Below are 24,806 nucleotides of genomic sequence, written 5' to 3'. Positions count from 1 at the left end.
CTGTGAGATTGTGCAAATGTCTGGTTTTGTGAGTGTATAATACATTTGTGTATGTCAGAGGACTGAGATATGTGGCGCATTGCTGTACTGAAGGAGAAATGCCCACCACAACAGAATTGAGTTCTTAAAACCAAGGTGCCATCTAAAAAGCATTGGTGAGGGTGCTGGTGCCATCTAAAAAGCACCTAGTACACTCTGTGGAATGGTTGGTGTTAGGAAGGGCATCAGTCATAAAAACCAAGCTGAAACATTATGGAACCTGGTGTGACCCCTGGCCTTGCCAGTTCCTCTCAAGCTATCCAACCTATGCCATCATGGAAAATGGATGTTAAATGTTGATAATGATGATGATAGACAAATGCCAGTGTATGAAATACCACACAACATAAATTCTTGATTTATTAAAATTATTTCTGCCTCTAGAGGATGTCTCATAATTACTAAATAGCAATTCAGACCAGCCCACATATGAGAAGAGGAGATAATCTCACAAATCAAGAATGCTCCAAAGTTAACATGCAATTAAAGAAAAGGACAAGCTTATTGTCTGGAGATAAGAGAACAGCCATGAACATGTGTTTCCAGTAGCCAAGGGACTTAAACTTTTAATAAAACAGTAGAAAACAATTATGGCCTTGATAGTTTGCATAATTTAAACAAAAATGAGCTAAGAAAAATAACCCAGAATGGCCTGTACACACATACTTATTCAGATGTGCCTGTCTTTATGCATTTGTGTGTATCTATCCTTGAATCTCTTTTTTCCTCTTTTTCACTAATACAGCACATTTCTGGATGACAAAGCAGACAATTAACACACGAATCAACCATGACGGATACTGCCTGTCCATTGCTGACTATTCTAGATGAGAATGATCGAGATGTTGTAAGTTTTCTTATTGTCACTTCTTTCAACCCTCCATTTCAAAGTGTGTGTTCATGTGTACTTTCACATCCTTCTATACCCTACTCAGTTGAGGCATCTTGTCTTGCAAGTACCTGGTACCCTCACTTGTGCTGGTGCCATGAAAAAAATTACCAAATGTACTCTGTAAAGTTGTTGGCATTAGGAATAGCATCCAGCTGTAGAAACAATACCAAAGCAGACACTGGTGCTTAATGCAAATCTCTGGCTCATTGGTTGCTGTTGAACTGTCCAGCCAATGCCAGCATTGGAAAGAGACATTAATGATAACCATTTATATACATGGATGGGTGAATCATTTTGTGCCAGTTACAAGGCCAAACATCCCTGAAAGTTTCATCCAAATCCATCCAGCAGTTCTTGATATATTTTGTCCACAGACAAACAAACAAACAAACAAACATTACTGAGAACAATACCTTCGCCTTTACTGAGGCGGAGGTAATAAGGCAAAAATCCTTGATGAAAATTATAAAACTTGAACACTTATGTTTCCATACAATGCACACACACTCACACACAAAAGTACCCACACACTTTGGTCTTATCTAAATATATGAATTTGGAAGTTGCATGTGATGTGTTTAATAGCTTTTGTCTTGCTGTGAAAATATAACCCATGGATAAACCACAGGAACTTCTCTGGTTATGATGATAATGCCATATGCTAAACTTGGTATCAAGTAGACCCAAATTCAAATAGGACTTGATTGTGATATGTGATAAAAATGAAGTTATTCATCAGCTAAGTGTTGTTTCAAACATTGAAATGATCCTATGGAACTGTAGTAATAAAGATTCTGTGTGGTTGAGATGCTTGCTTTCCAACCTTGTGGTCCTGGGTTCAGTTCAACTGTGTGGCACATTGGGCAAGTGTCTCCTGCTATAGCTCCAGGCTGACCAAAGTCTCAACAACACATGGTGGTCATAAGTAAGCATCACCATCCTATAGGTGATGTTGTTTCTTTCCAGTCTTCTATGGAGAACAGGTCTGACTATGGGGAACATTACCTTGTCTGGAAACAGGTAAAGGATTGGCAACAGGAAGGATATGGGGCTGCAGAAAATTTATCTCCATAAATTCTGTCTGATTCGTGCAAGCATAGAAAAGTGGATGTTAAGATGGAAAGGAGATGATGCATAAAACTTCTAAGAAACATATATCTCCGACAATCAAGAGTTCAATCAATGTTATAACATTACAGTAAATCCGGTAAAGGATTTTTGCATATGTACACATAATTGGCTAAAACAAATATTTAGAATATATATATACATCTACATATATATATATATATATATATATATATATATATATATATATATATATATATTATCATCATTATCATCGTCGTTTAACGTCTACTTTCCATGCTAGCATGGGTTGGACGATTTGACTGAGGACTGGAGAAACCAGATGGCTACACCAGGCTCCAATCTGATTTGGCAGAGTTTCTACAGCTGGATGCCCTTCCTAACGCCAACCACTCCGGGAGTGTAGTGGGTGCTTTTATGTGCCACCCGCACAGGAGCCAGTTTGGCGGCACTGGCAATGTCATCTTCATTATTTGTTTTAGCATCCATTATCCCATGGTCACATGGATTGGACAGAATTTGTTGAGGTGGATTTTTAACAGTCATATGTTCTTCCTGTTTCCAAGTAAGGTAATATTTCCTCATGACTGGATAAGTTTTCACAGAAGATTGAAATGAATTATGTGATCTGGTTTTGATCCTTAGTTGAAGATATTTCAACTGTTCAATTGGAAGGAAGTTGAGACAGACCAGAAATAAATTTTAAGTAATTTTAAGATGTGTAACTCAGTAAAACCTCAGTACCACAATGGTGTAAAGATGTTGCAGATTTGAAATACTTTGTAACCAACTGAGTTGTAGGGAGCATTGCAGATTTTGTTTGAATATAGAGGAGGAAGTTAGCCTGGTGGTGAAATTGAACTCTGAACTGCAAGCTAACTAAACACTGATAGTACCATTTCTGTGGTGTTATTAATGTTTAAAACCAATTTTTAAAGATTTATAAGTTAGTCACAAGAAGAGAAAATGTAGCTTTGACCTTTGCAACTCCATCTAGATGGTACTGAATTTCTTTCATCTGAGAAATCTGGTAAGACAGAATATTTATTGAATATTGCTATCACTTCTATGAAGCAAGCTTCAGTAATGGCTACATAAGTACACAAAAACAGGAGCAAATAACAGAGCTTCTTACATATTTATGAACCCTTGTCTCCATAATAATACTAATGCTAAAATTGTAATGATCAAAAATAACACAGACAAGAATGTATGTATGTTTTATTTTTAAGTACACTTGACTGGAGTATTACAGAAAATTATGGCTATATATAGCATAAACATGGCTTGTATAGGCACAGGTATTCTTGTGTATAGGCAGAATCCAGAAGTATGACTATGTGTAGGTACAGGCAATTCTGTATATCAGTGCAGGCATAGCTATGTGGTTAAAAAGTTCGCTTTGGAACCAAGTGGTTAGGTGTTTGGTCTCATTACTTAAACGTCAGCTGATGGTCTATAACTGTGAGTCAACCAGTACCTTGTCAGTGAAATACATAGAAACTGAAGAAGCCTGGTGTGTGTGTGTGCATGAGTTCATATTTCTGCTTGGCACCACGTGTTTGCTGACTGTAAATAAAATAGCAGCCTTGCTATAAACACAGATGGTGTTGTGTGCTTGCAGTCATCCGTGAAAGCATATTCAAACTTATTGACATGTCTTGATATGTTGCTCAATCTTTGTAAACAAAAAACAGGCCCATAACTAATGTCTGGACTGATTGTTGTTCAATAGACCAGGGAAAATATCACCTTGCTTGAAAATGTGTGATGGTTGGCAACAAGAAGGACATCAGTTTGCAGAAAATCTACCTCAACAAATTCTGTCTGACCCATGCAAGTATGGAAAAGTGGGTGTTAAAATTATTATAATGATGAATGCTCTTATCGGTTCAAGTCAATAATAATTATTCGATTTAAAGAATGATGAAAGGCACTTGCTATAACTATCTGTTTTATTTTTTTAATATTTTCAATTACAGTGCAATTAGGATAAACATTTTCCAATGTATTTTTATGGTTCTAAGACAGTAGGGTGTAATACGAACGCGATTTGTAGTAAGTTGGTGCAATCATGTATTGGTTGTGGGCAGAAAGTGGTCTTTTTAAAGGAAATCTTTCAGCTTTGAAACACAGCTGGCATGTCAAGTTGTGTTCTAAATATCACAGCAATAGTATCCATGGTAACCACTGTCTCTGAAATTGAGTCAATACAGGCCAAACTAGCTGAAGAAATTAGGACGAAAAACAGTAATTAAGTAATAACTTGACATAACACAGTAGAGAAGGAAGTTTAATGCTAACAAGCATTTCACTGTAACCTGAGTCTGGTTACATTACTTCATTACACTGGGTTTGTTTTAAACCAATATCTATTTGAATGAACCAACAAAGAAGCCTCTGTTTGGTCATTAAATTTGCTAGAAATAGTAGCCAGATTTTTGACATACGTCCTACCATTTTTAAAAAGGGAGAGACCTATTGGGCAATATAATCTCTGATATACAAAATGGTCAGGGCTGGAACATTGATCATTTGTCTGGTCAGTCAGGGCTGACTGGAGACAGTGCAACTACAGCCACTAACTGAATAAAGAATGGAATTGGTTGACAATAAAGAGTAACCAACCTCATTTAGAAATGCTTTAAGAGGATGTACTTCATAAACAAGCACAGATGATGGACATACATACTTAGCTTTACTATTGTACTACTAACATAGCATGACTGAAACTTTAAGAAACTGGCTTCATAAACATGAAGTCCTTGCTGCATACCATCTTGGATAAGTATCTTTTACTATGGCTTCAAGACAACCCAACCTTTGTTAACAAAATTTGATAATCAGAAACTGTCTGGAAGCCTGTTGAATGGATTATACCTGTAATTCAATAGTACAACCTTGTTACACACTGTGTTGCACTGATTCATCATCATTTAATGTCAGTGTTTCATGCTGGCTTGACAGGATTCAATGGGCCCAAGGACCGTATTGTTTCTCCAGTGTCTGCTTTAACCCTTTTGTTACCATATTTCTTTTGAGATGCTCTGTGTTTCTTTCAATTACTTTAAATATAACAAAGAACTCAGTAAAATAACTTGGTTATCATTCAGGTAGTGTTATGAACATAAATTGTGACTAAGGTTTGGTGGAAGATTTTAATTCAAAACTTATGAAAACAAGACATTTGTACTACAGAGCCAGAGGCGGTTTCGGCCAGGTTGGTATCAAAAGGGTTAACATGCATTCTACAGCTGGATGCCCTTCTTAATTCCAATCCCTTTCCATTATGTACAAGCTGCTTTTTTTTCTTCTTGTTTCTGTACCACCAGCTCTTGGTGTAATCGCATTACAGCTTGCAAGACTATAAATTCTAAAGGGGGTAACTTTATGTTGGGAGATGAACAGTGGAAAAGAGTAAAGTATGAGAGAAAAGGGCTGGAGCAGAACGTGTTTCCTGCTGTAGATGAGCTATATGACAGCTCACACTTTAGAAAAGAAGGTGGAGCTGAAAAGTGATAATAGTGGTCATGAGGTATCAGGGTATACCTTCAAGAGTAGAAATGAGTGGAATAAATAGGCTGGAAGTGAGTGGGGGAGTAGGAGATGTTTGATAGTGTAGAACAGCGGAAAATTAGATTTAAAGTAAATGTGTCTGTGGGCTGTTCAGTCACATACACTTTAATCCAGTGCGTAGGTAATTCAGTTAATCAAGCATCTGAATGTTTATTGACACCAATGGAGATCCACTTTCTTTATTGTATTTGCATTATGCCTTTGCCATAGAAAACACCTCATCAAATGCTGTGATAATTTTTTGTGATTTAAAAAAAACAGTAGCATTGATTTGAAGATCCACTTACCATTAGTAACTGCTCTAAGCAAGTCTTGGAATGTGTTGTATGTATTGAAGTTGAAGAATTTTCAGTAATTCTTGAACCAGAGCTGGTCCAATGTCACATCTTCTTTCTGCAAATTGAGTGTTTTGACTGTTATACAAATTTTAGATACACGTATCATCTTGAGTGGTTTCTGTTGAATTAGTAATTTCTCAGTTATCAAACTCACAACCTAGTTTCTCTTTGTGAGTGTATCAGTTGTGTTTTTTTGCTCTAAAACTATCTCTTTTTTTTTTTTACCTATATAAGTCCAACTATTCAAGATGAAATGTTTAGGGCTACTGAGAATGAAATGAAAAAAATCTTATTCTCAGTATATTTTAGGTTGAGGTGTGTAATGAAAAGTCTTTTAGCATAGTGAGTGTTACAGATATTTCATTTTCCAGGTCAAGTCAGCTTGAAAAATATCATCCCATTTTGAGTTATACTTTGGGAGGGGGTAACCAAACACCACAAAGTAATGGAGTGCATATTAATTTCATAATATTAAAGCTAGTTGAGTTAACCATGGTCACAATACAACATTGGTTAGAAGTGACTTAACCATAGACAAGTTACAGGTGACTTAGCCATGGACACATCACAATTTAGTAATTAGAGACATAGCTACATGCACTTTACAATGCTGGTAAAATGAGATTTAACCATAGACACTTCACAACACTGGTAATCATCATTGTTTAGTGTTTGCCTTCCATGCTGACATGGGTTGGACGGTTTAACAGGAGCCAGCCAGGTAGAAGACTACATCAGGCTTCTGTATCTGTTTTGGCATGGTTTTTATGGCTGGATGTCCTTCCTAACATCAACCACCACTGCAAAGTAGGTGAGGTCAGTTTGGCCTGGTTTTTATAACTGGATACCCTTCCAAAGGCCAATCACTTAATGGCACGGACTGGATGCTTTTAATGTGGCATCAGCACTGGCAGGGTCACCAAGTAACTTGTAAGACAAGGAATCTTTGAGAGGGGAGGGGACCCAGAGAGAGAAACATCACAACACTGATTACAGGTAACTTAGCAACACAGCACAACATTGTTGACAAGTGTTTTAGCGATAGATACATCACAACATTGATTGGAAGTGACTTAGTCATGGACATGTCACTATCTCCGTGTCCATGGATAATTGATTTATCTACATGCACATCACAGCAGTGGTTTTCGCTTATACACTGTCAAGCTTTCAGTTTTTATTTATCTGTTTATAAAGACTTGGCCAAACATTGGTGGTGAGGACAGCACCCATGAACTTTTTTGGCAGAGTCTCTGTAATTGGTATGAGGACAAGAGGAAGTTATCACTTGATAGGAGACATTGTTTTGAATTCATGCAGCAGAATGGACTCTGCTAAAGACATCCAGGGATCAGGTGTGGATGTCAAACTGGACATGGACTTGGTAAGCATCCTCATTGATTTAGTTGTAATTATAAGGATTATGGCCAATTTCTAAAAATAGGTGTGGCTGTGTGGTTAAGAACTTTGCTTCATGACCACATGGTTTTGGGTTCAGTAAGTGGATTTGACAGATGGAAACAGAAAGAAGCCTATCGTGTGTGTCTGTGCATACAAGGGGGTATTAAAAAGTTTCTGGCTTTGAGGGTATTGCGAAAGGCTTGGTTGGAGGCCCAACCTTCTGAGTTCTTTTACAGGGCTTAGATAAACTGAAGGATCGCTGCAATAAATATGTGAATCTGAGAGGGGAATATGCTGAATAAAATCATCATTAACTGATCTTCCTGTATTTTCTTTTACCTAAAGCCAGGAACTTTTCAGTATCTCCTCGTATATAGTGTGTATGTGCATATATGTTTGTGTGTGTGTGTGTGTGTGTGTGTGTGTGTGTGTGTGTGTGTGTATATATTTGTCTCTCCTTTTCTTGTTGATGCATGATGATAGTAAATGAGTGTCACCGTCATATAGGCAGTATCATCTATTTTCATTATTCTGTAAAAAATGTTTGTCCATGGGGATTATTACCTCGCTTAGAAACAGATGAGTGTTGGCAACAAGAAGGGCATCCAGTTATAGAAAGTCTGCTGCAGTGCATTCCACCTGACCTACGTAAGCATGGGAAAGTGAACGTTAAACAACGACGACGATCATAAACTTGGACTTGTTTGTGTTACAGAACTCGGTTTTTAATAATGGAAGTGAACTAAACTGAAAGGGCTCAAATTACGCATTTGTTTCTCCTCTTTTGTGGAATTCACCTTTCGTTTTTGCTTGTCACTGATACCCGTGACAAGAGAAAAAATGTCATTCAATCAGTTACTCCCGTTCTCTTACATTTACGGCTTTGTGATTCTGTAAGATACTTACCATTTCTTCCTCCGTTTCTTTCCCTCCTCCCCCTCCGCAGCTGTCGGCTACGCCGCCGCATACAGAAATTAATTACAACGTAATATTATCTTAAGGTAGATTACTCGTTTCAGCCTATTGCCTTGGAGTTTTATTATCTCCCTTACTCTACCTTCATTTAGACTCTGGCATTTCTACAACTGAGAAACTTTTGCAATTGAGTTTAAAACTTATTCTTGTTATTTATATATGAATTATATTATATATTTATTTTTGTAATGTATATATGTGTATACACGCAAAACCAGACACAAAATAACTTCCATATACCAAAGAAGTTGTTTGTAATAATTTCGTATTTAAATACTTTTTTACCTTTTTTTTGCGTGTGCTTGTGAGCAAACATTTACGAAGTTTTATTAAAGTTGTATTTTAGGAGCTGAAACATTTTCTTGAAGGTTTGTTGTTTTTAATGTTTCGTAGTTTTGCATTCATTGCGGAGAGACAAATTATTTTGAGCCAACGACAACACGATTTAAAAAAGAAACAAAAAAACTATATTACGAAAAGAAATATTACACGCTAGGAATTTTTCGAACACGAAAATTGTTTTGTATATATATATATAGTTGCCGTTGAAAGAAATATATGTGATATAAGTATTAATAAGTATCTTAAAAATTGTTACAAAGAGGAGGAATCTTATACCTTATTATTACTATGAGGAATATCGTCATGACTGTGGTCATCATGAATAGCTGCAATAGGATTAATAAAACCGACATTTAATTAATAAAGACAGACAAGAAGAAAAGAGGGGGAATTATTAAAACTGATGCCAATGCGATGAACTATGAACATGACTATTTCGAGGTAAGTGGTGTCAAAAATTAATCGACATCGTGTGTGTGTGAGAGAATGTCTATATATATATGATCAGGGCCTAGAGTTTACTGCAACTCCGCTTGCTCTGGCACGAAAATCTGGGCCCTTGAATCATTTCTGTAGTTTCAGAGCGAATAAATATATACTTTATATATTTGAGTTCTATTGCTCCCGTGTATATGACCAAATCTTTCTCTCGTGGCAATTTTTCAGAGAAAGTATTTTAAAAGTGAAAGTATTTGTGAGGTAACTGCCGTGAATAAACTTTTCTTCAAGTGAATCGTTTATTTTATGTATCTTTTATGTGTGCATTATGTGTTTATATATGTAAGTATGTATATTTGTATGTGTATACAAATACATTCTCAAATATACATACATGCACATAAACGCATACATACATACATACCGCGCGCACACATACACTCAAATATATAAACAAACGATTCGGCTGAAAATAAAGAAATAAAAAACATTTACAGAAATTGCTGAAACAGGCACCTGGAACAAGTCTGCAAAGACTTTCTCCCCCCCAACCCTGTTTTCTCGCAAATTATTGTTTTTTTTTTTTTTTTTTTTTTTTTTTCCATAAACTCATGTTTTCGGATACAGAGATTCCGGAAAATTGCCAAAAATCGGAATTTTTAAATGTCTACCCCCTTCCCCCTAATTTCTTCATTTTTCACTTTTTTCCGTAACCCTAAGCCGAAAACCCCAACCCTAACCCTAACTAGAGAAATTTTTGGAAATTTTTTTCAGAATCATAATCTCCGTATTTTTCCGCATATTTTGAAAAAAAAAAAAAAAAAAAATTTCTGAAAAAAGTTAAAAATGAAGAATTTAGGGGTGGGAGTAATTTCAAAATGCCGATTTTTGCCAATTTTTTTGGCAGATTCGTATTCTCCGTAGTCGAAAACGGAGGTTTGTGTAGGAAAAAAAAAAAAAAAAAGGTGTTTGGGGTGGGGGGTGGGGGTACACAAGGAAGTCTTGCCCAAGTGTCTTCTACAGCCCCAAGTCAACCAAAGCCTTGTGATTGGATATGACTGACAGAAAGAAGCTTGTGTGCGTGCACGCGTGTGATTGCACGCACACGTCTGTGTGTTTGTTTACATTTGTGCTTCTCTGAAAGTAACGTGCTATGAACGGTGATATTATTGGCATTATCAAGAAATCGTCCATTCCCTTCACGCCTTCAAAGTTGTGTGAATAAGAATCCCTTACTTCAGAAACATGTAATGGGTTAGCAACAGGAAGGATATCTGGCAATAAAACAATGCTACAGAAATATTTTCGTCTAGTCCAGAGTAGCACAGGAAAATGGATGTAAAATGGGGCCAAATACCTTTCCTGTTGCCAACCCTTACCTGTTTTCAAGCAAGGTAATATTTTCCCTGGCCAGGCATGTTTTTGCAGAATTTTGGAAATGAATGGCACTCCTTGTGTGACTGTGACACTTATTTACAACTCTCATATGATGTCAGCATAATGATAGACACACACAATGGGCTTCTTTCAGTTTTTGCCTACCACATACACTCACACAGTTTGGTTTGTTCAATGCTATAGGAGAAAACACTCTGCCGATGGTAGCAAGCAGTAGAACTAAAGCAGAAACCACATGGCTGGAAGCAAACTTCTTGACCATACACCCATACATGTGCATAAATATACACATCTATCTATCTATATTTATGTACTACTCATTTGTGTGTATATATGTGTGTACACACATTAAGAGTGCTTAGAGTATTTGTGAATACAACTTTCGCAGGCCATAAATGCAGTGTGACACAGCACATGCCAAATTTTAGCTCTTTCATTTCTTTGGGTATATGGATGACTTTAGTGTGGCAGATTCCAATCTGACAAGAAATATTTTTAAAAACACAGGAAAAGACATATTCATAGCTCTTGCCACCAATCACAGCAACTCAGATGTCTCCAAGGTTCCTGAATATGGCTAGTTTCTTGAGCTTGAAGCCTTTGGTTGTAAAATTTTATGTATGTTGTCAGTGGTCCAGAGAAAGAAACATTCTCTTTGATCAAACATTGTCAGGATGGCTGATTCCAGTACATTAGCAACAACTTTAATGAATTGGTGAGGGTGATTAACAAGTGGCTTAAGATGGCAGGATCCACTGCCAGATAAGACATCAAGTGTAAGTGCAAGGTGGTGAGGGGAGGGCAGTTCATATCTGGTAAGACTTATGTGATCTGGTTGAAGTGTTTGCTGAACAAGATCAAACACCCCCATGAAACCTGTTATGCTCTAGTTTTTCTCTGATGAGAACATTGACCAAGAAGATGAACAGGGGAAATGATTGATTGCTCATTGGTACCTACAGTGAAAGCACCATGTTCCTATCGACTCTGATGATCCTAATGAACAACAAAAGATATGTCATGCTACCTCACTTCATCCTGCAAAGCCTCAGAATCAATGCTACTGCCTACATAGGATATGTTAGTCAATCCTTGTTGAGAGTAGTCATGCATATTACAGTGAAACTCTGCTTCCTCTCATGTGGCTTACTGAGAATTACTATCAAGTGACCTTTAAGCTCAAGCTCTCCAGATTTGAAATTCCTGTATTTGAGGCATTGTCAACTGGTCACTGGCCTCATGGTGCCATGGAATTGAAAGGGAATACTGTTGTGGGCATGGTCGGTGACATGCACAGGTACTTCTGTAGTTGTATTGGAATCCATGGTCTCTCGAGAGACTATGGATTTGTGCCTGATGAAATTGTGTCAGCTGCTGATAGTGGTGCAGCATCTGTTGTAGCTGTAGAGTGGCAGCCATGCATACAGCGACTGCATTTGAAAGGAGCTCTCTACTGGCCCTACTGGTTTTTCCTTTTGTTGAGTGCACTTTTCCTTGGTGGCAAATTCCTGTTTCTCTTTCTCTCACTTCATCCCCTTTTGCAGTATTTGTCTTCAGCATGGGTGATCATTTGCAACCTCCTCCCATCTCAGGACATCCAGATCTATTGACTTCATATCTCTTTTGCAGATGTCTTTGAAACCAAGATGAGATCAACCTTGTGCTTTCATGCTGGTGGCCAGTTCCCCTTACAAGAGGTCTTTTGGGATCCTCCTGTCCAGCATGCGATATACATGACCAAGCCAGTGCAGATGGTGCTGCTGGAGCAGGGTGAATATACTGGGTGTCTTAGCATGGTTCAGGACTTCAGTGTTGGAAATGCAGTTGGTCTAATTGATATCCAAGAAGTGTCTGAAATTATGAAGTATCAATTATTATTCAGAGTTACAGCTTTCTTTTTGATAGGTCAGAGACCATGTCCTATATGTTCCATTTTAACCAGGTTTACTATAGTTGGATCTCCTTCCTTTGACCAACCACTTTACTGAGTGTACTGGGTGCACTTTATCAAGGTACCAACACTAGCACTGTTGTTTTGTCCTCAGCAAGACTAAAACTTTCTCTCTAACCTTTAGTGTTCACTATTACCTGAAAGATATCTTATCCCTTGTGCATGTGTGTATGTGCTTGTATGTATACATACATACACATGCAATTATTTTTTCGTCTACCTAATAATTTTGAACCCAACACCCAAATCACCTGAACCACACACCTATGCTTAGAGATAAAGAAGTATGGCTAAAATTGCAGGCACAACTTTATAGTACTTAATTTTAGAAGATGAAATAGTGGGAGGTTTTATTGTAGTGGAATTAATAAGAATATCTTTGGGCAACCAATAGATCTTTCTTTCAAATTCTACCAATTGACTGGCCTGTTTCTTTTTTCTGTCTCAAATTAATAATAATGTCTTATGTTACATCGAAGTTTCAGCAATTAATTTGTATTTCTGTAAAACTTCTCAGTTGCATTTCTTTATGTTTCTATTTTTTAGGACTGGTCTTACTCGATGAGGAGAGAAATGCAGGTATTGTGTGCCCTTATAAATATCATCATCATTTAACATCCACTTTACATGCTAGCATGGGTTAGACGGTTTGGTTGGAATTGGTAAATCAGAGAGCTGTACCAGATCTCAGTCTGATTTGGCATGATTTCTACCGCTGGATTCCCTCCCTAATGCCAACCACTCCAAGAATGTAATGGGTGCCATTTACATGACACTGATAATGGCCATGGCTACGATGTCAAGGGTCCCATTTATATGACCCTAGCAACAACCACGACTATGTTTTCACTTGATGAGTCTTCTCAAGTAATAGATATATAATTATGAGTTGTTATGAAATTAAAAGACTGAAAATTACTATTTGTTAATGTGATAACGTATGCTGCTTGATGAATATGTTGGGTTACTATGATATATTAACACTTGTGTGTCATTAAAAATGACTTTCTTTCTTGAATTTACTTCTTTCCCTTCTATTCATATGTATCACCTGTCACCCCTTAACCCTTGTTCACCATTCACTACATCCACCATTCACTACATCCACCATTCACTACATCCACCATTCACTACATCCACCATTCACTACATCCACCATTCACTACATCCACCATTCACTACATCCACCATTCAACCCTACCCAGTCATCACCTCTTCCCTATGCTCCAATGTATAATTATCAGTGATCACCCCTCAACTCTTGTTTGTCTCTCATTTCCTATCTCTAATCATCATCCACTCTCCCTATACACTGTTGCTATTGCTACCCATTTATACTCCCTGTTCATCTGTCTCTACTCACTTCTGTTCACCTTGTACCTTGAGAATCCACCCTGACACCTGAACACCACTGTTTTATCTCTCTTTCCAACTCCACCTACTTTTCTATACTGTAAGTAGTCATGTAGCTCTTCTAGAGAAAGAAATCTGTTTTGTTCAGCCCCCTTCTTTGATGCTTTAACCTCTCATCTCCCAGCATAAAGCTACCTCTCTCTTTGCTCTAGCCCCACTCATTTGAAGGGGATCTTAATCTTTTGAATTGTATGGCAACCTCAATAGTGCTGGTGTCACTAAAAGAAAAAAAAAGAAACCCAATACATTCTGTAAAGTGGCTGACATTGGGAAGGGCATCCAGGTATAGAAATCATGCCAAAGCAGACATTGGAGTTTGCTGCAGTCCTTGTACTCATTGGATCCTGTCAAACTATTGAGCATGAAAGATGAACTTTAAAAGATAATGATGATCACAGCATTATTTACAAAATATCGAAAGGTTTATTTGTAATTATTATTAGTCTTGGAATTCCTTTTTTCCACAATATTCATAGTAAAACTGAGTCATAAAGATTTACTTGTTTGCCATTATTATTCATTAATATATTATGATAGTTCTTATTTCTCATCCTGCATCATGCAACATAAAGCTAACTTCTTAATTCTAACCTACTCTCACTTTAACTCTCTCTTTGTCACTCACTGATTGACTATCAGTCACAACAGTATGTCAAATACTTCAACCTTCCACTTACTTTCCTTTTGCTTCTTCTGTCACCTACTTGCTGTTCATTAGTTCAGATCTATATTTAAGAGATGAGGAAGTATTTACATTATTTACATTTGATGGATATTTGTCCTCCTCTTGTTTGTTGTTAACATAACTTTTCAACTGATGTTAATCATCATCATCATCGTTTAACGTCTGCCTTCCATGCTGGCATGGGTTGGACGATTTGACTGAGGACTGGCGAACCAGATGGCTGCACCAGGCTCCAATCTGATCTGGCAGAGTTTCTACAGCTGGATGCCTTTCCTAACGCCAACCACCCCGAGAGTGTAGTGAGTGCTTTATATATATACTATCCATCCCAATTATGAAGAAAAGAGAAGATGAAACCAATAAACTGTCCACAGTCTGTCTACCCTATGTGAAAGGCCTCTCCGAAAAGCTACAAAAGATATTCGGCCTATATGACATCAGGACAGTATTCAAGAGTAATACAGCACTTTGCAAATATCTCCTTTGACTAAAACCACCAGTAGAAGAGAATATGACCAAGAACTGCGTGTACTCCATCTGATGCAGCTGTGGTAGGTTATACAAAGATGAAATATGCCGCCCCCTCAAAATAAGGGTAGAGGAACATCGCAAAGCTGTGACACAGGGAGATATTGATAAATCGAGTATAGCTGATCATGTATGGAAAAAGGAGACCATCTCCCTCTGTGGGATGAAGTTAAAATGATAGACAGAGAACAACCACTGGAAAATACGAAAACTAAAAGAAGCAGCACCATATGCTAGGACACAACAACCTCCTAAGCAGACCGAGTTCAGATATGAACAGCATATGGGAACCAGTATTAAGGAAGGATAGGAGAATATTAGATTTATATGCCCTAAAATTCACTCCATAATTGCCCACGGGCATATGGTATAGTGGTTAAGAGCATGGGCTACTAACCCCAAGATTCCAAGTTTGATTCCAGGCAATGACCTGAATAATGGTGATGATAATAATAAAATTGAAAAATACCTTAGGAATGAGAACCCAGGTTCGAAATTTCCCCAAGACACCTGATGAAGGCTGGAGGGTATATCAGCCGAAATGTTGTGTTAACAACAAACAAGATGAAGACAAATATATGTCAAATGTAAATAATGTAAATAACGTGTTCATTAGTTGTTTGACACTTTCCTACTTCCACTTCATCTCCTTACCATGACAGCAATTAAATACACATAGTTAATTATTATATACCAACACTTATTATCATCTCTTTTCAACCAACACTAATATTATCAGCAAGAGGTGAAGCTTGACATGCTAGAGATAACTGCCAAATCTCAAGTTATGCCCTATTATCTTTGAGCAAAATGACACATAGGATTATGTGATTTTGCCTGCACTGTCCCTGGATGAAAAACAAAATGGTCATTGCTGAAATACTTTTGATCATAAGCCTGGTAGGTAGGGATAACCTGGAGCTAAACAACAATCACCACCACCACCACTAACTTTACAATAATAATACCATCTTTGCTTTCACCATCACAACACCTCAAAATCCCATGAGGAGCATCAGCCAAATTTCCCCTCTGTTGGAGGACACATTGGATATTGTAGTCCTCAGTACATTATGTTTGAATAAAAGACAAGTCAGCTATGGTTAGAATATCTTTGATTGTAAGTCTGTTTGATTAGGGCCAAGGTGAGGCTGATAACCAACACATCTATACTACCACCACTACCATCACCATAAATATCATCACCACAAACATCACCACTATTGTCGATACTATTACTTATGCTAAGCTTATATTCTCTTTCATACAGGAAATTGTCCCTGGACTGTTTCTTGGACCGTATGCTGCTGCCATGAAGAACAAAGTAAGTACTTGCCCTTCTAGCCAGGAAAGGAGTAGAGGGGTCTGTGGTCTTGTGTTAGATTTAAAAATCATTATCTTTAATGCAAACCTATAAAATGGAGACATATCAGAGCTTAAACAAAATACCATGTGGTTCATTTAGTTACAGCCCTTTATGTTCTACAGTAAAATCCATTTGGGTCCTGGAGTCAGGTTTACTGTTCATCAATAATAAATAAGTCTTTTATTCTTTTCTTCTAATTTGTTAGGCCTGGAGGAAGAGGCTGTGCCCATAGCCTTCACAGGTCCCGCTAGACTGGTGAGATTGATACCACTAATGTTCCTCAATGCATGATTGACATGAATAGGGAGGGATTTCTAGAGGATTAATGTTTTGGGAAGGAAGTATTAAATATAGTGATTACTGTGGAACTTGTTTGAGTTGAACATAGCAAAGATGATAAGTAGAAAGGAGATGAGTGCTGAAAATAGCTAAGATGAGATGATGTGAGCCCATACAGCTCTAAGGAGAATAGAATCTATTACTGTAGACATAAAAAAGGCAGAAAAAGGACACTATGGTTAATTCAATCAACTATACCTCTTTCTTTATGTGTTTAAGGTTTTTTTTTACCAATGTGAGATTTTTCATATCCCTTGAAAATATATATTGTTTTAACACAGTATATGTAAAGGAGATTTTATTCCAGATGTAAACTGTAGTACTTTGCCTGTCAATGGTGTATTTATCTTAAGTACACTATGTAGATGGCTATTTTTTTACTCTTTGTTTAGAAATACAGATTCTTAGTTTGAATCTAGTGTGCAACTTTGTACGTATACATCCAGATTGCCTGATAATAACCGGAATTCAAATAAATTGAACCATTGTGGAGTTATTAAATATTAAAAATTTGTGAGTTGCAGGTGTGGGAATGTGGTAAGAAGTTAGAAGGCGGCGAGCTGGCAGAAGCGTTAGCACGTCGGGCAAAATGCTTAGCGGTATTTCGTCAGCCATTACGTTCTGAGTTCAAATTCCGCCGAGGTCCACTTTGCCTTTCATCCTTTCGGGGTCGATTAAATAAGTACCAGTTACGCACTGGGGTCGATATAATCGACTTAATCCATTTGTATGTCCTTGTTTGTCCCCTCTGTGTGTAGCCCCTTGTGGGCAGTAAAGAAATAAGAAGTTAGATTTCCAACCATATGGTCTTGGTTTCAGTCCCATGGCATAGCCTCTTGGGCAAGTGTCTTCTACTATAACTCCAGGTCAGCCAAAACTTCTGTGTGGATTTAGTAGATGGAAACTGAAAGAAGTCAATCTTGCATATTTGTGTGTGTGTATGCATGCACATGTGTGAGTGTGTATGTGTGTTGCTGCCCCCTTGTGTTGACATGTGATGGTTATAAATGAATGTCACCATCATGCAAGCTGTGCCCTTCATTCCCTTCATTTCCAGTCTTTTGTAAAAACAGATCTGGTCATGAGGAATATTATTTAATACAGTTCTATATTTAAGAGATGAGGAATTATGTACATTATTTACATTTGACAGGTATTTCTCCTCCTCTTGTCTGTTGTTAACACAACATTTCAGCTGATATACCCTCCAGCTATCATCAGGTGTTTTGGGGAAATTTCAAACCTGGATTCTCATTCTTAAGGTATTTTTCGGCAGTGGCGGCAGTGCTGCTGCTGCTGCTAACCCCAAGATTCTGAGCTCAATTCCAGGCAGTAACTTGAATAATAATAATAATAATAATAATAATAATAACATTGAAAAATACCCCAGGAAAGAGAACCCAGGTTCGAAATTTCCCCAAGACACCTGATGAAGGCTGGAGGGTATATCAGCCAAAACGTTGTGTTAACAGCAAACAAGATGAGGACAAATATTCATCAGTTGTAAATAATGGAATATTATTTTACTTGGAAACAGGTGGCTGTTGGCTACAGGAATGGCATCCAGCTGTAGAAAATCTGCTTTAAATTCCAATTGACACCCATGCAAGCTTGAAACAGTGATGATGATGTTCATCACTAAAGATGTTAATTGTTTGAAGAATTATCACCTCATTAATAATTTATTTTTAGTCATTTATTTAATAAATTTGTTGTTAATGTTATTGCAACATATTTTCTTATGTTTCCCACTTTCTCTCTCTGTATTCTTCTAGTATGAGACTCTAAAGAAACATGGAATCACACACATTGTCTGTATTCGGCAAGATGTAGAAGCTCGTTTCATCCGTCCAAATTTCCTGCAGCATTTTGTGTGAGTATTTCTATTAAAAGCAAGATTGCATATGTATGCATATGTATGAGAGTGCCTCTCTGCCTATTATATATAAAGCACTTAGTCCAATCTGTAAGGTAGTTGGTAATAAGGAGGTAATCCAGCCGTAAAAACCATGCTAAGCCGCAGTAAAACCTGGTGCAGCCTTCTAGTTAGCTAGCTCCTGTCAATCCAGAAAGGAAGACGAATGTTTAATGATCGTGGTGGTGGTGTATATGTAATAGGTGCATGCATAGCTTTATGGTTGAGTTCACTTCTTAACCTCATGATTTTCAGTTCAGTTCTACTGCACAGCCCCTTAGATAAGTACTCTCTATTATAGTCCTTGTCTGACAAATGCCGTGTGAAGGAATTTGATAGGTGGAAACTGCTGGAAGTCGATCATATGTGTGTGTATGAATGTTGATATTCTATGCTTATCACAAGTTGAGGTAAGTGATGCTGGCATTCTTTGTTCACATTATGACATGTTGGTCTGTACTTTCAAAGACCTTTGAAATAAAAAAAAAAAATTCCTTGCTTGAAAATTGTAGGAGTTGGTACCAGGAAGAACATCCAGCTGCAAAATCCTGTCAACATGCTGTTTTCAAATCCATGCTGACATGGAAAAACATTAATATATTTGTGTGTGTGTGTATATATATATATATATATATATATATATATATATATATATATATACACACACACACATACATAGGTGCAGAAGTGGCTGTGTGGTAAGTAGCTTGCTTACCAACCACATGGTTCCAGGTTCAGTCCCACTGCATGGTGCCTTGGGCAAATATCTTCTACTGTAGCCTTGGGCCGACCAAAGCCTTGTGGGTGGATTTGGTAGATGGAAGCTGGAAGAAGCCTGTCGTATATATATGTATGTGTGTGTCTGTGTTTGTCCCTCCAACATCGCTTGACAACTGATGCTGGTGTGTTTACATCCCTGTAACTTAGCGGTTCGGTAAAAGACTGATAGAATAAATACTAGGCTTCCAAAGAGTAAGACCTGGGGTCGATTTGCTTGACTAAGGGCAGTACTCCAGCATGGCCACAGTCAAATGACTGATATATATATATATATAATTCCATATTACCCATTGCAAGTGTGGAAAAGTGGATGTTAAAATGGTGATAATGATCTAAATATATGTGTGTGTGTGTGTGTGTGTGAGAAAGAGAGAGAGAGAGTCTTTGTATATAAATGTCACTTCCGTATGTCAACATCATTAGCCCAATGTGAGCAGACGATGGTGGAATAAAAACTACTCTACTTGATAGAACTGGTGATAGAAAGAGTACCCAACTGCAGATAATCTCCTTCAATGTGTTTCATCTAACCCATGCCAGCTTAGCAAAATGGATGTAAAAACAATGATGATATATTATTGTTTGTTGTGTTAATATTATTTTTTCTTTCTTTGTAGATATTTACTGCTCAATATTGCTGATAAACCCACAGAAAATATTATTCAACATTTCAAAAAGGTATGAATTTATTCATTTTCTGTTATTTCAGTTGTTTTTCCTTCTTTGTTACTTTTAGTGTTGGACAACGTTATTGTTTAACCCTTTTGATACCAGTCTTCTTGAGACTGTGCTTTGGTTTCTCTGTTTTAAAATCATCTAAATTGTCTCAAATTTTTGGCACAAGGTCAACGGTTTTATGAGCAAGGGGTTTGTTGATTACACTGAATCTCATTCTTGACTGATACTTTATTTTATTGACCTTGAGAGGATGAAAACCAATGGGAATTGAAGTCAGAACAGAAATTGCTGGATGGAATGCTGCTAAGCATTTTGTCTGCTGCATAAACTATTCTGCTAGCTCACTGTCTCAAAAGTGATCTAAATTAAAACATCCCGTCAATATTTTTGGGTAGTTTATGTTCCAAACACCAGCCTAATAATGACAAGGTTATTTTACTAAGGTCTTCATTATTTTCAGTAATAATTGAGGCAGAGGCAGTATATTTTAACAGAAATATGGTAACAAAGAGTTAACCCCTATTTTCAACCCTCACTGGGCAAGTATTATATTGAAAGGCATTCCAGGCATGTTTAGTCTTTTTCTTTTTAGGCATAATGTATCAAGGACTACTTTATTCAGATGGTTAGATGGTTCTGATGAAGATTTGATAGCTGCTATGATTTCTGGTATGCCAAACGTGAGTGTGGTGACTCCCCAGTTGATCAGTCAGTTATTTGGATGTTTATCGGAAATAAAAAAGAACCATGCTACAACTATTGTACCCTTAGACAAGGCATATGATTCCACTTTCCTTCAGCCTTTCCAAGGAAAGAAATAATGTAGTGCTGAAAAAGTACTTGGTAAAATTAAATAGTTTGCCAAGTTGGTCTTTATGTTCTGAATTCTAATTCTAATGAGGTTGACTTTGCCTTTCATCCTTTCATGGCTGATGAAATAAGTATCAGTTGAGCTCTGGGGTTGATGTAATCAACTAACTACCTCCCCTAAAGTTTCAGGCCTTTTGCCTTTAATAGAAAGGATTATTATTATTAAGAAAGCACTTCCAAAGGGATATGTGTATGTATATAAAATAGATTAGTTGTTATTCAGTCTACTTGTAATCCAGCTAAAAAATGGTAAATATTCATGTATAGAATATGTTTTAAAAGATTACACAATACCTTTAATAGAAAAATTCCAAAACTGGAATAAATAATGTTGCTGCAAGAAAGAGATAAAATCTAATGTTTTATTGGTAAGATTGTTCCTTTGTTGGAGAAATGTTAGACTTCTTTTCCTCATAGCAAAAGTGTGTAAACATTTCATACTTACTATTTGCTGATACAGACCAACTCTAGTTTCTATGGATTCTTCTGCTATTTACTCTAATCTATATTGATTCTGTTTCACTTCAATATCTTTAATAGTCGGTTCCATATTTTTCACAGGTGAAGGACTTTCTAGATGACTGCTTTCGACAAGGTGGCCGGGCTCTTGTGCATGGAAATGCTGGCATATCAAGAAGGTAAAAAAAACCCATACAACCTATATTAATCCGTAAATATTTTTGTAAAAAATGTCAAACTGTCTGATGTTAAGACAAAGATACACAGTCATGCACACACATATATATAATGGGGTTATAGTAGAAAACACCTGCCCAAAGTAAAATAGTGCTGACTTCTTAACACAGCCATACCTATATGAGGTAAGGGTGACTTCAGGGATATTTAGCGGCTATTCCTGACAATTTGAATGACTACATACAGGCTGCCTTGTCTTTGAAGGCACAGTCAGTAATGCCAGATCCAGAATTTCTCACAACCCATCCTTGGAACATTTAATCTGAGTAGCAGATGTATATACAGTTGGCTGGTGGTTCCTCCCAGCATTTACTGTATTGTACACCGGCAGTTCGCAACGAACAGTTTGAGTTATTATTGCTTATCTTCAGAAAAGTGGTATTATATATGAGCAATAACTTTACCACCACCACCACTCATCACTGTCGTCATTAATTTACTATTACCCACTTCCCCCACACACACCCATACACCTGCCTTCACTACCATTGCTAACATTTCTATTGCCACAAACATGTAATTTGTTACCCTGTGCGCATAAGTGAAAGCAGAGTGTTGTAGTCGCTCATCATTGTCTGTGTGTTTGCAAAATTACTGGGAAAAGGCTGAACAGATTTTCTCCAAATTTGGCAGAAATACTCATTGGGTGAGTGGCTTGAACTCATTAAATTTTGGTTTGGTGAATCAAAATGTTTTACTTTATTTACATAGGCATAAACGTTACGCTGGAGAAATAACTCTTTTGTCGAAATATGAATTTGTCTGAGATTATCAAATTAAATTTTATTTTATCCTTGCATGCGCGCAGGGTATGCATCACCTCTCCGATACCATTTTTTTCATTATTATTGCTGTCTCTCAAATATTTATTGTATTTATTTTAAACAGGTTATTTATATGCAAGCATACATACATTCATGTGTGTGCATATATATGATTTTATATTTATTTTTACTTTTTTTCTCTTACCAGTGCTGCCATGGTAATAGCTTTCATAATGGAAAGATATAGTCTGTCGTATCGGTAAGTAATAAACATTTGCTGGTTTTGTCGTTCAGTTCATATGTTTTTACATGTGTTTTGATGTTTTGGTTTACTGCTAGATGTTATTAATGCTTACTTGTTTTTCTCAAGCCAGAGTGTTTTGCATGTTTTTAAAAGTGCAGAGCTATCAGAAAATTTCTTGGCAAGAAATGATTACAGAGAACAACAAAAGGTCTCCCTCTCTCTCTCTCTCTCTCTCTCTCTTTCTGAGGAAAAGCTGATTGTATGTGTGTATGGACTGCATTGCTACATGGGTTGGACAGTTGGATGGATCTGATGGGTCCAAAGACTGCATTGTGCTCTGTCAGCTTTGGCATGGTTTCTAAGGCTGGATGCTCTTCCTAATGCCAACCACTTTACAGTGTGTACTGGTGTTTTTATTTTTTTTCTTGTGCAAATAACACTTAAGTTGCCGAGTAACTTGCAAGACAGGAAAGATGAAAGAAAAGGAAAGCCCCCTTGACTAAGTGGGGGAGTATTTGAGAGGGTGGAAGGAGATTTTATATCAGTGTGATGACACTGCTTATGTCAGTTGCAAAGTCCAATGTTTGATAACATGTAAAGTCATGATATTGCTTCTACCTCTTTACAGCCAAGCCTCCTCTCATGTACAGCTAAGACGGTTCTGTATAAATCCAAATGAAGGCTTTGTACGACAGCTCATGGTAAGTAACAGAATAACTAGTAGCTTCATGTTTCTCTTTCTCTCCATTCCTCCCAACTTTTTTTTGTTTTTGTCTGCCATCATCATTATTATTGTTTCAGGGAATTCAAATTCACTATTTTTTTTCTGGCTCTTTACAGTTTGAATTCAAATCCCACTAAGGTGAACTTTGTCTTTCATCTCTCTAGTGTCAATAAAATAAGAGTAGCAGTCTGAGAAGACAGCATTTCAATGGAAATGTTAACTTCTTCATTAGTCTTTCTCCAATTTAGGTGACTCCCTCCACCCATCCACCAAAATGAATTGTAAAATTTAACCTTCCTAATACAAAATATTAGGACCTTATCAACACTATCAATGCTGTATCCAACATTATCATCACCATTACTCATAATATCTCTAAAATCTACTAATACTAACATTATCACTGTTGTATTCAATGTTATCATTATCACCCAGTAATATCACTAATACCAGCATTACTACTGATTGAACACTATCACTACCATAATCTGTAATATCACTAATACAAGCATTTCACTGTGTAACAAAATTTTTGGGGTTTTTTTTTGTCTTTGGTCAGTAAGTGTTATTTCCTATTTGCTTCTATCTAGGAATCAAAAGAAATGTCTACTATTTGTTTGAAACTTTGCTTTTGTGACCTGGACGTCAATGTTTTGAAACTGACCTATTTCCCATTACATTTCAGACAGATTCAGTGCTGAGTTGCTGAAGCAGAAATATTGTTATAACATATTCTGCCCAATACCACAGATGTGTTTGCTTGTCAGTTGTTTGACCTTAACTACATGAACATGTCCCTTAGTGGCTGACAATATGTGGATCTCTGATCACGAGCAAGAGTAGTGGGGAAGCATGATAGCCATGTGTTGAGAGGGATTCTTTAGGGTTGAAATAAATGTTACAAAAGCATTTTCATACTTTCATACTTTCTAGGAGTAAGCAAATAGGAAAAGCAGTTGCTACCCAAGGACAAAAATCGTGTTATCAGTACTGTATTTAACACTATCACTGTCACCACCAGCAACACCACCTCCTCCACTGCCCCCCAAATTGCTAGCCATTGCCATTAAGGTTAATACCACCATGTACATAGTAGTCATTCCATCTGCTAGAAATAGTAGGCGGCGAGCTGGCAGAAACGGTAGCACTCCCGGTGAAATGCTTAGCAGTATTTTGTCTGCCGTTACATTCTGAGTTCAAATTCCGCCGAGGTCGATTTTGCCTTTCATCCTTTCGGGGTCTATAAATTAAGTATCAGTTAGGCACTGGGGTCGATGTAATCGACTTAATCCCTTTGTCTGTCCTTGTTTGTCCTATCTATCTTTAGCCCCTTGTGGGCAATAAAGAAATAAGAAATAGTAGCTA

The 24,806-nt window shown here is 37.2% G+C and overlaps 2 protein-coding genes across 4 annotated transcripts in view; one reads left to right on the top strand and one right to left on the bottom strand.

Annotated features, from left to right (window-relative positions):
- LOC106878231 (UPF0669 protein C6orf120 homolog) overlaps nucleotides 1–6,922 on the bottom strand; it is a 39,611-nt gene extending 32,689 nt beyond the window's left edge. Inside the window, exon 1 of the mRNA XM_089359637.1 lies at nucleotides 5,884–6,922. The gene's annotated coding sequence lies outside the window, so the exon portion shown is untranslated. The remainder of the gene's footprint in view (nucleotides 1–5,883) is intronic.
- The window catches only part of LOC106878232 (serine/threonine/tyrosine-interacting protein), a 41,741-nt gene that overhangs the window by 12,737 nt on the left and 4,198 nt on the right, over nucleotides 1–24,806 (top strand). For 2 of the 3 annotated variants that reach the window (XM_052971589.2, XM_014927393.3), the window contains exons 2-9: nucleotides 785–886; nucleotides 12,986–13,018; nucleotides 16,336–16,389; nucleotides 18,546–18,643; nucleotides 20,083–20,143; nucleotides 21,575–21,651; nucleotides 22,682–22,732; nucleotides 23,346–23,418. In XM_052971589.2, coding sequence (XP_052827549.1) covers nucleotides 830–886; nucleotides 12,986–13,018; nucleotides 16,336–16,389; nucleotides 18,546–18,643; nucleotides 20,083–20,143; nucleotides 21,575–21,651; nucleotides 22,682–22,732; nucleotides 23,346–23,418 — 504 coding nt within the window. In that variant the 5' untranslated portion in view covers nucleotides 785–829. Of the gene's footprint in view, nucleotides 1–784; nucleotides 887–8,390; nucleotides 9,094–12,985; nucleotides 13,019–16,335; nucleotides 16,390–18,545; nucleotides 18,644–20,082; nucleotides 20,144–21,574; nucleotides 21,652–22,681; nucleotides 22,733–23,345; nucleotides 23,419–24,806 lie in introns of those variants that run through there. The other variant, XM_014927394.3, reaches the window with a different exon arrangement.

The sequence above is a fragment of the Octopus bimaculoides genome, chromosome 11 (genome assembly GCF_046866305.1).
Source record: "Octopus bimaculoides isolate indiv1 chromosome 11, ASM4686630v1, whole genome shotgun sequence".
Lineage (NCBI taxonomy): Eukaryota > Metazoa > Mollusca > Cephalopoda > Octopoda > Octopodidae > Octopus > Octopus bimaculoides.
The sequence above is the reverse complement of the archived record's forward strand: the minus strand, read 5'-3'. Positions and strand labels throughout refer to the sequence as shown.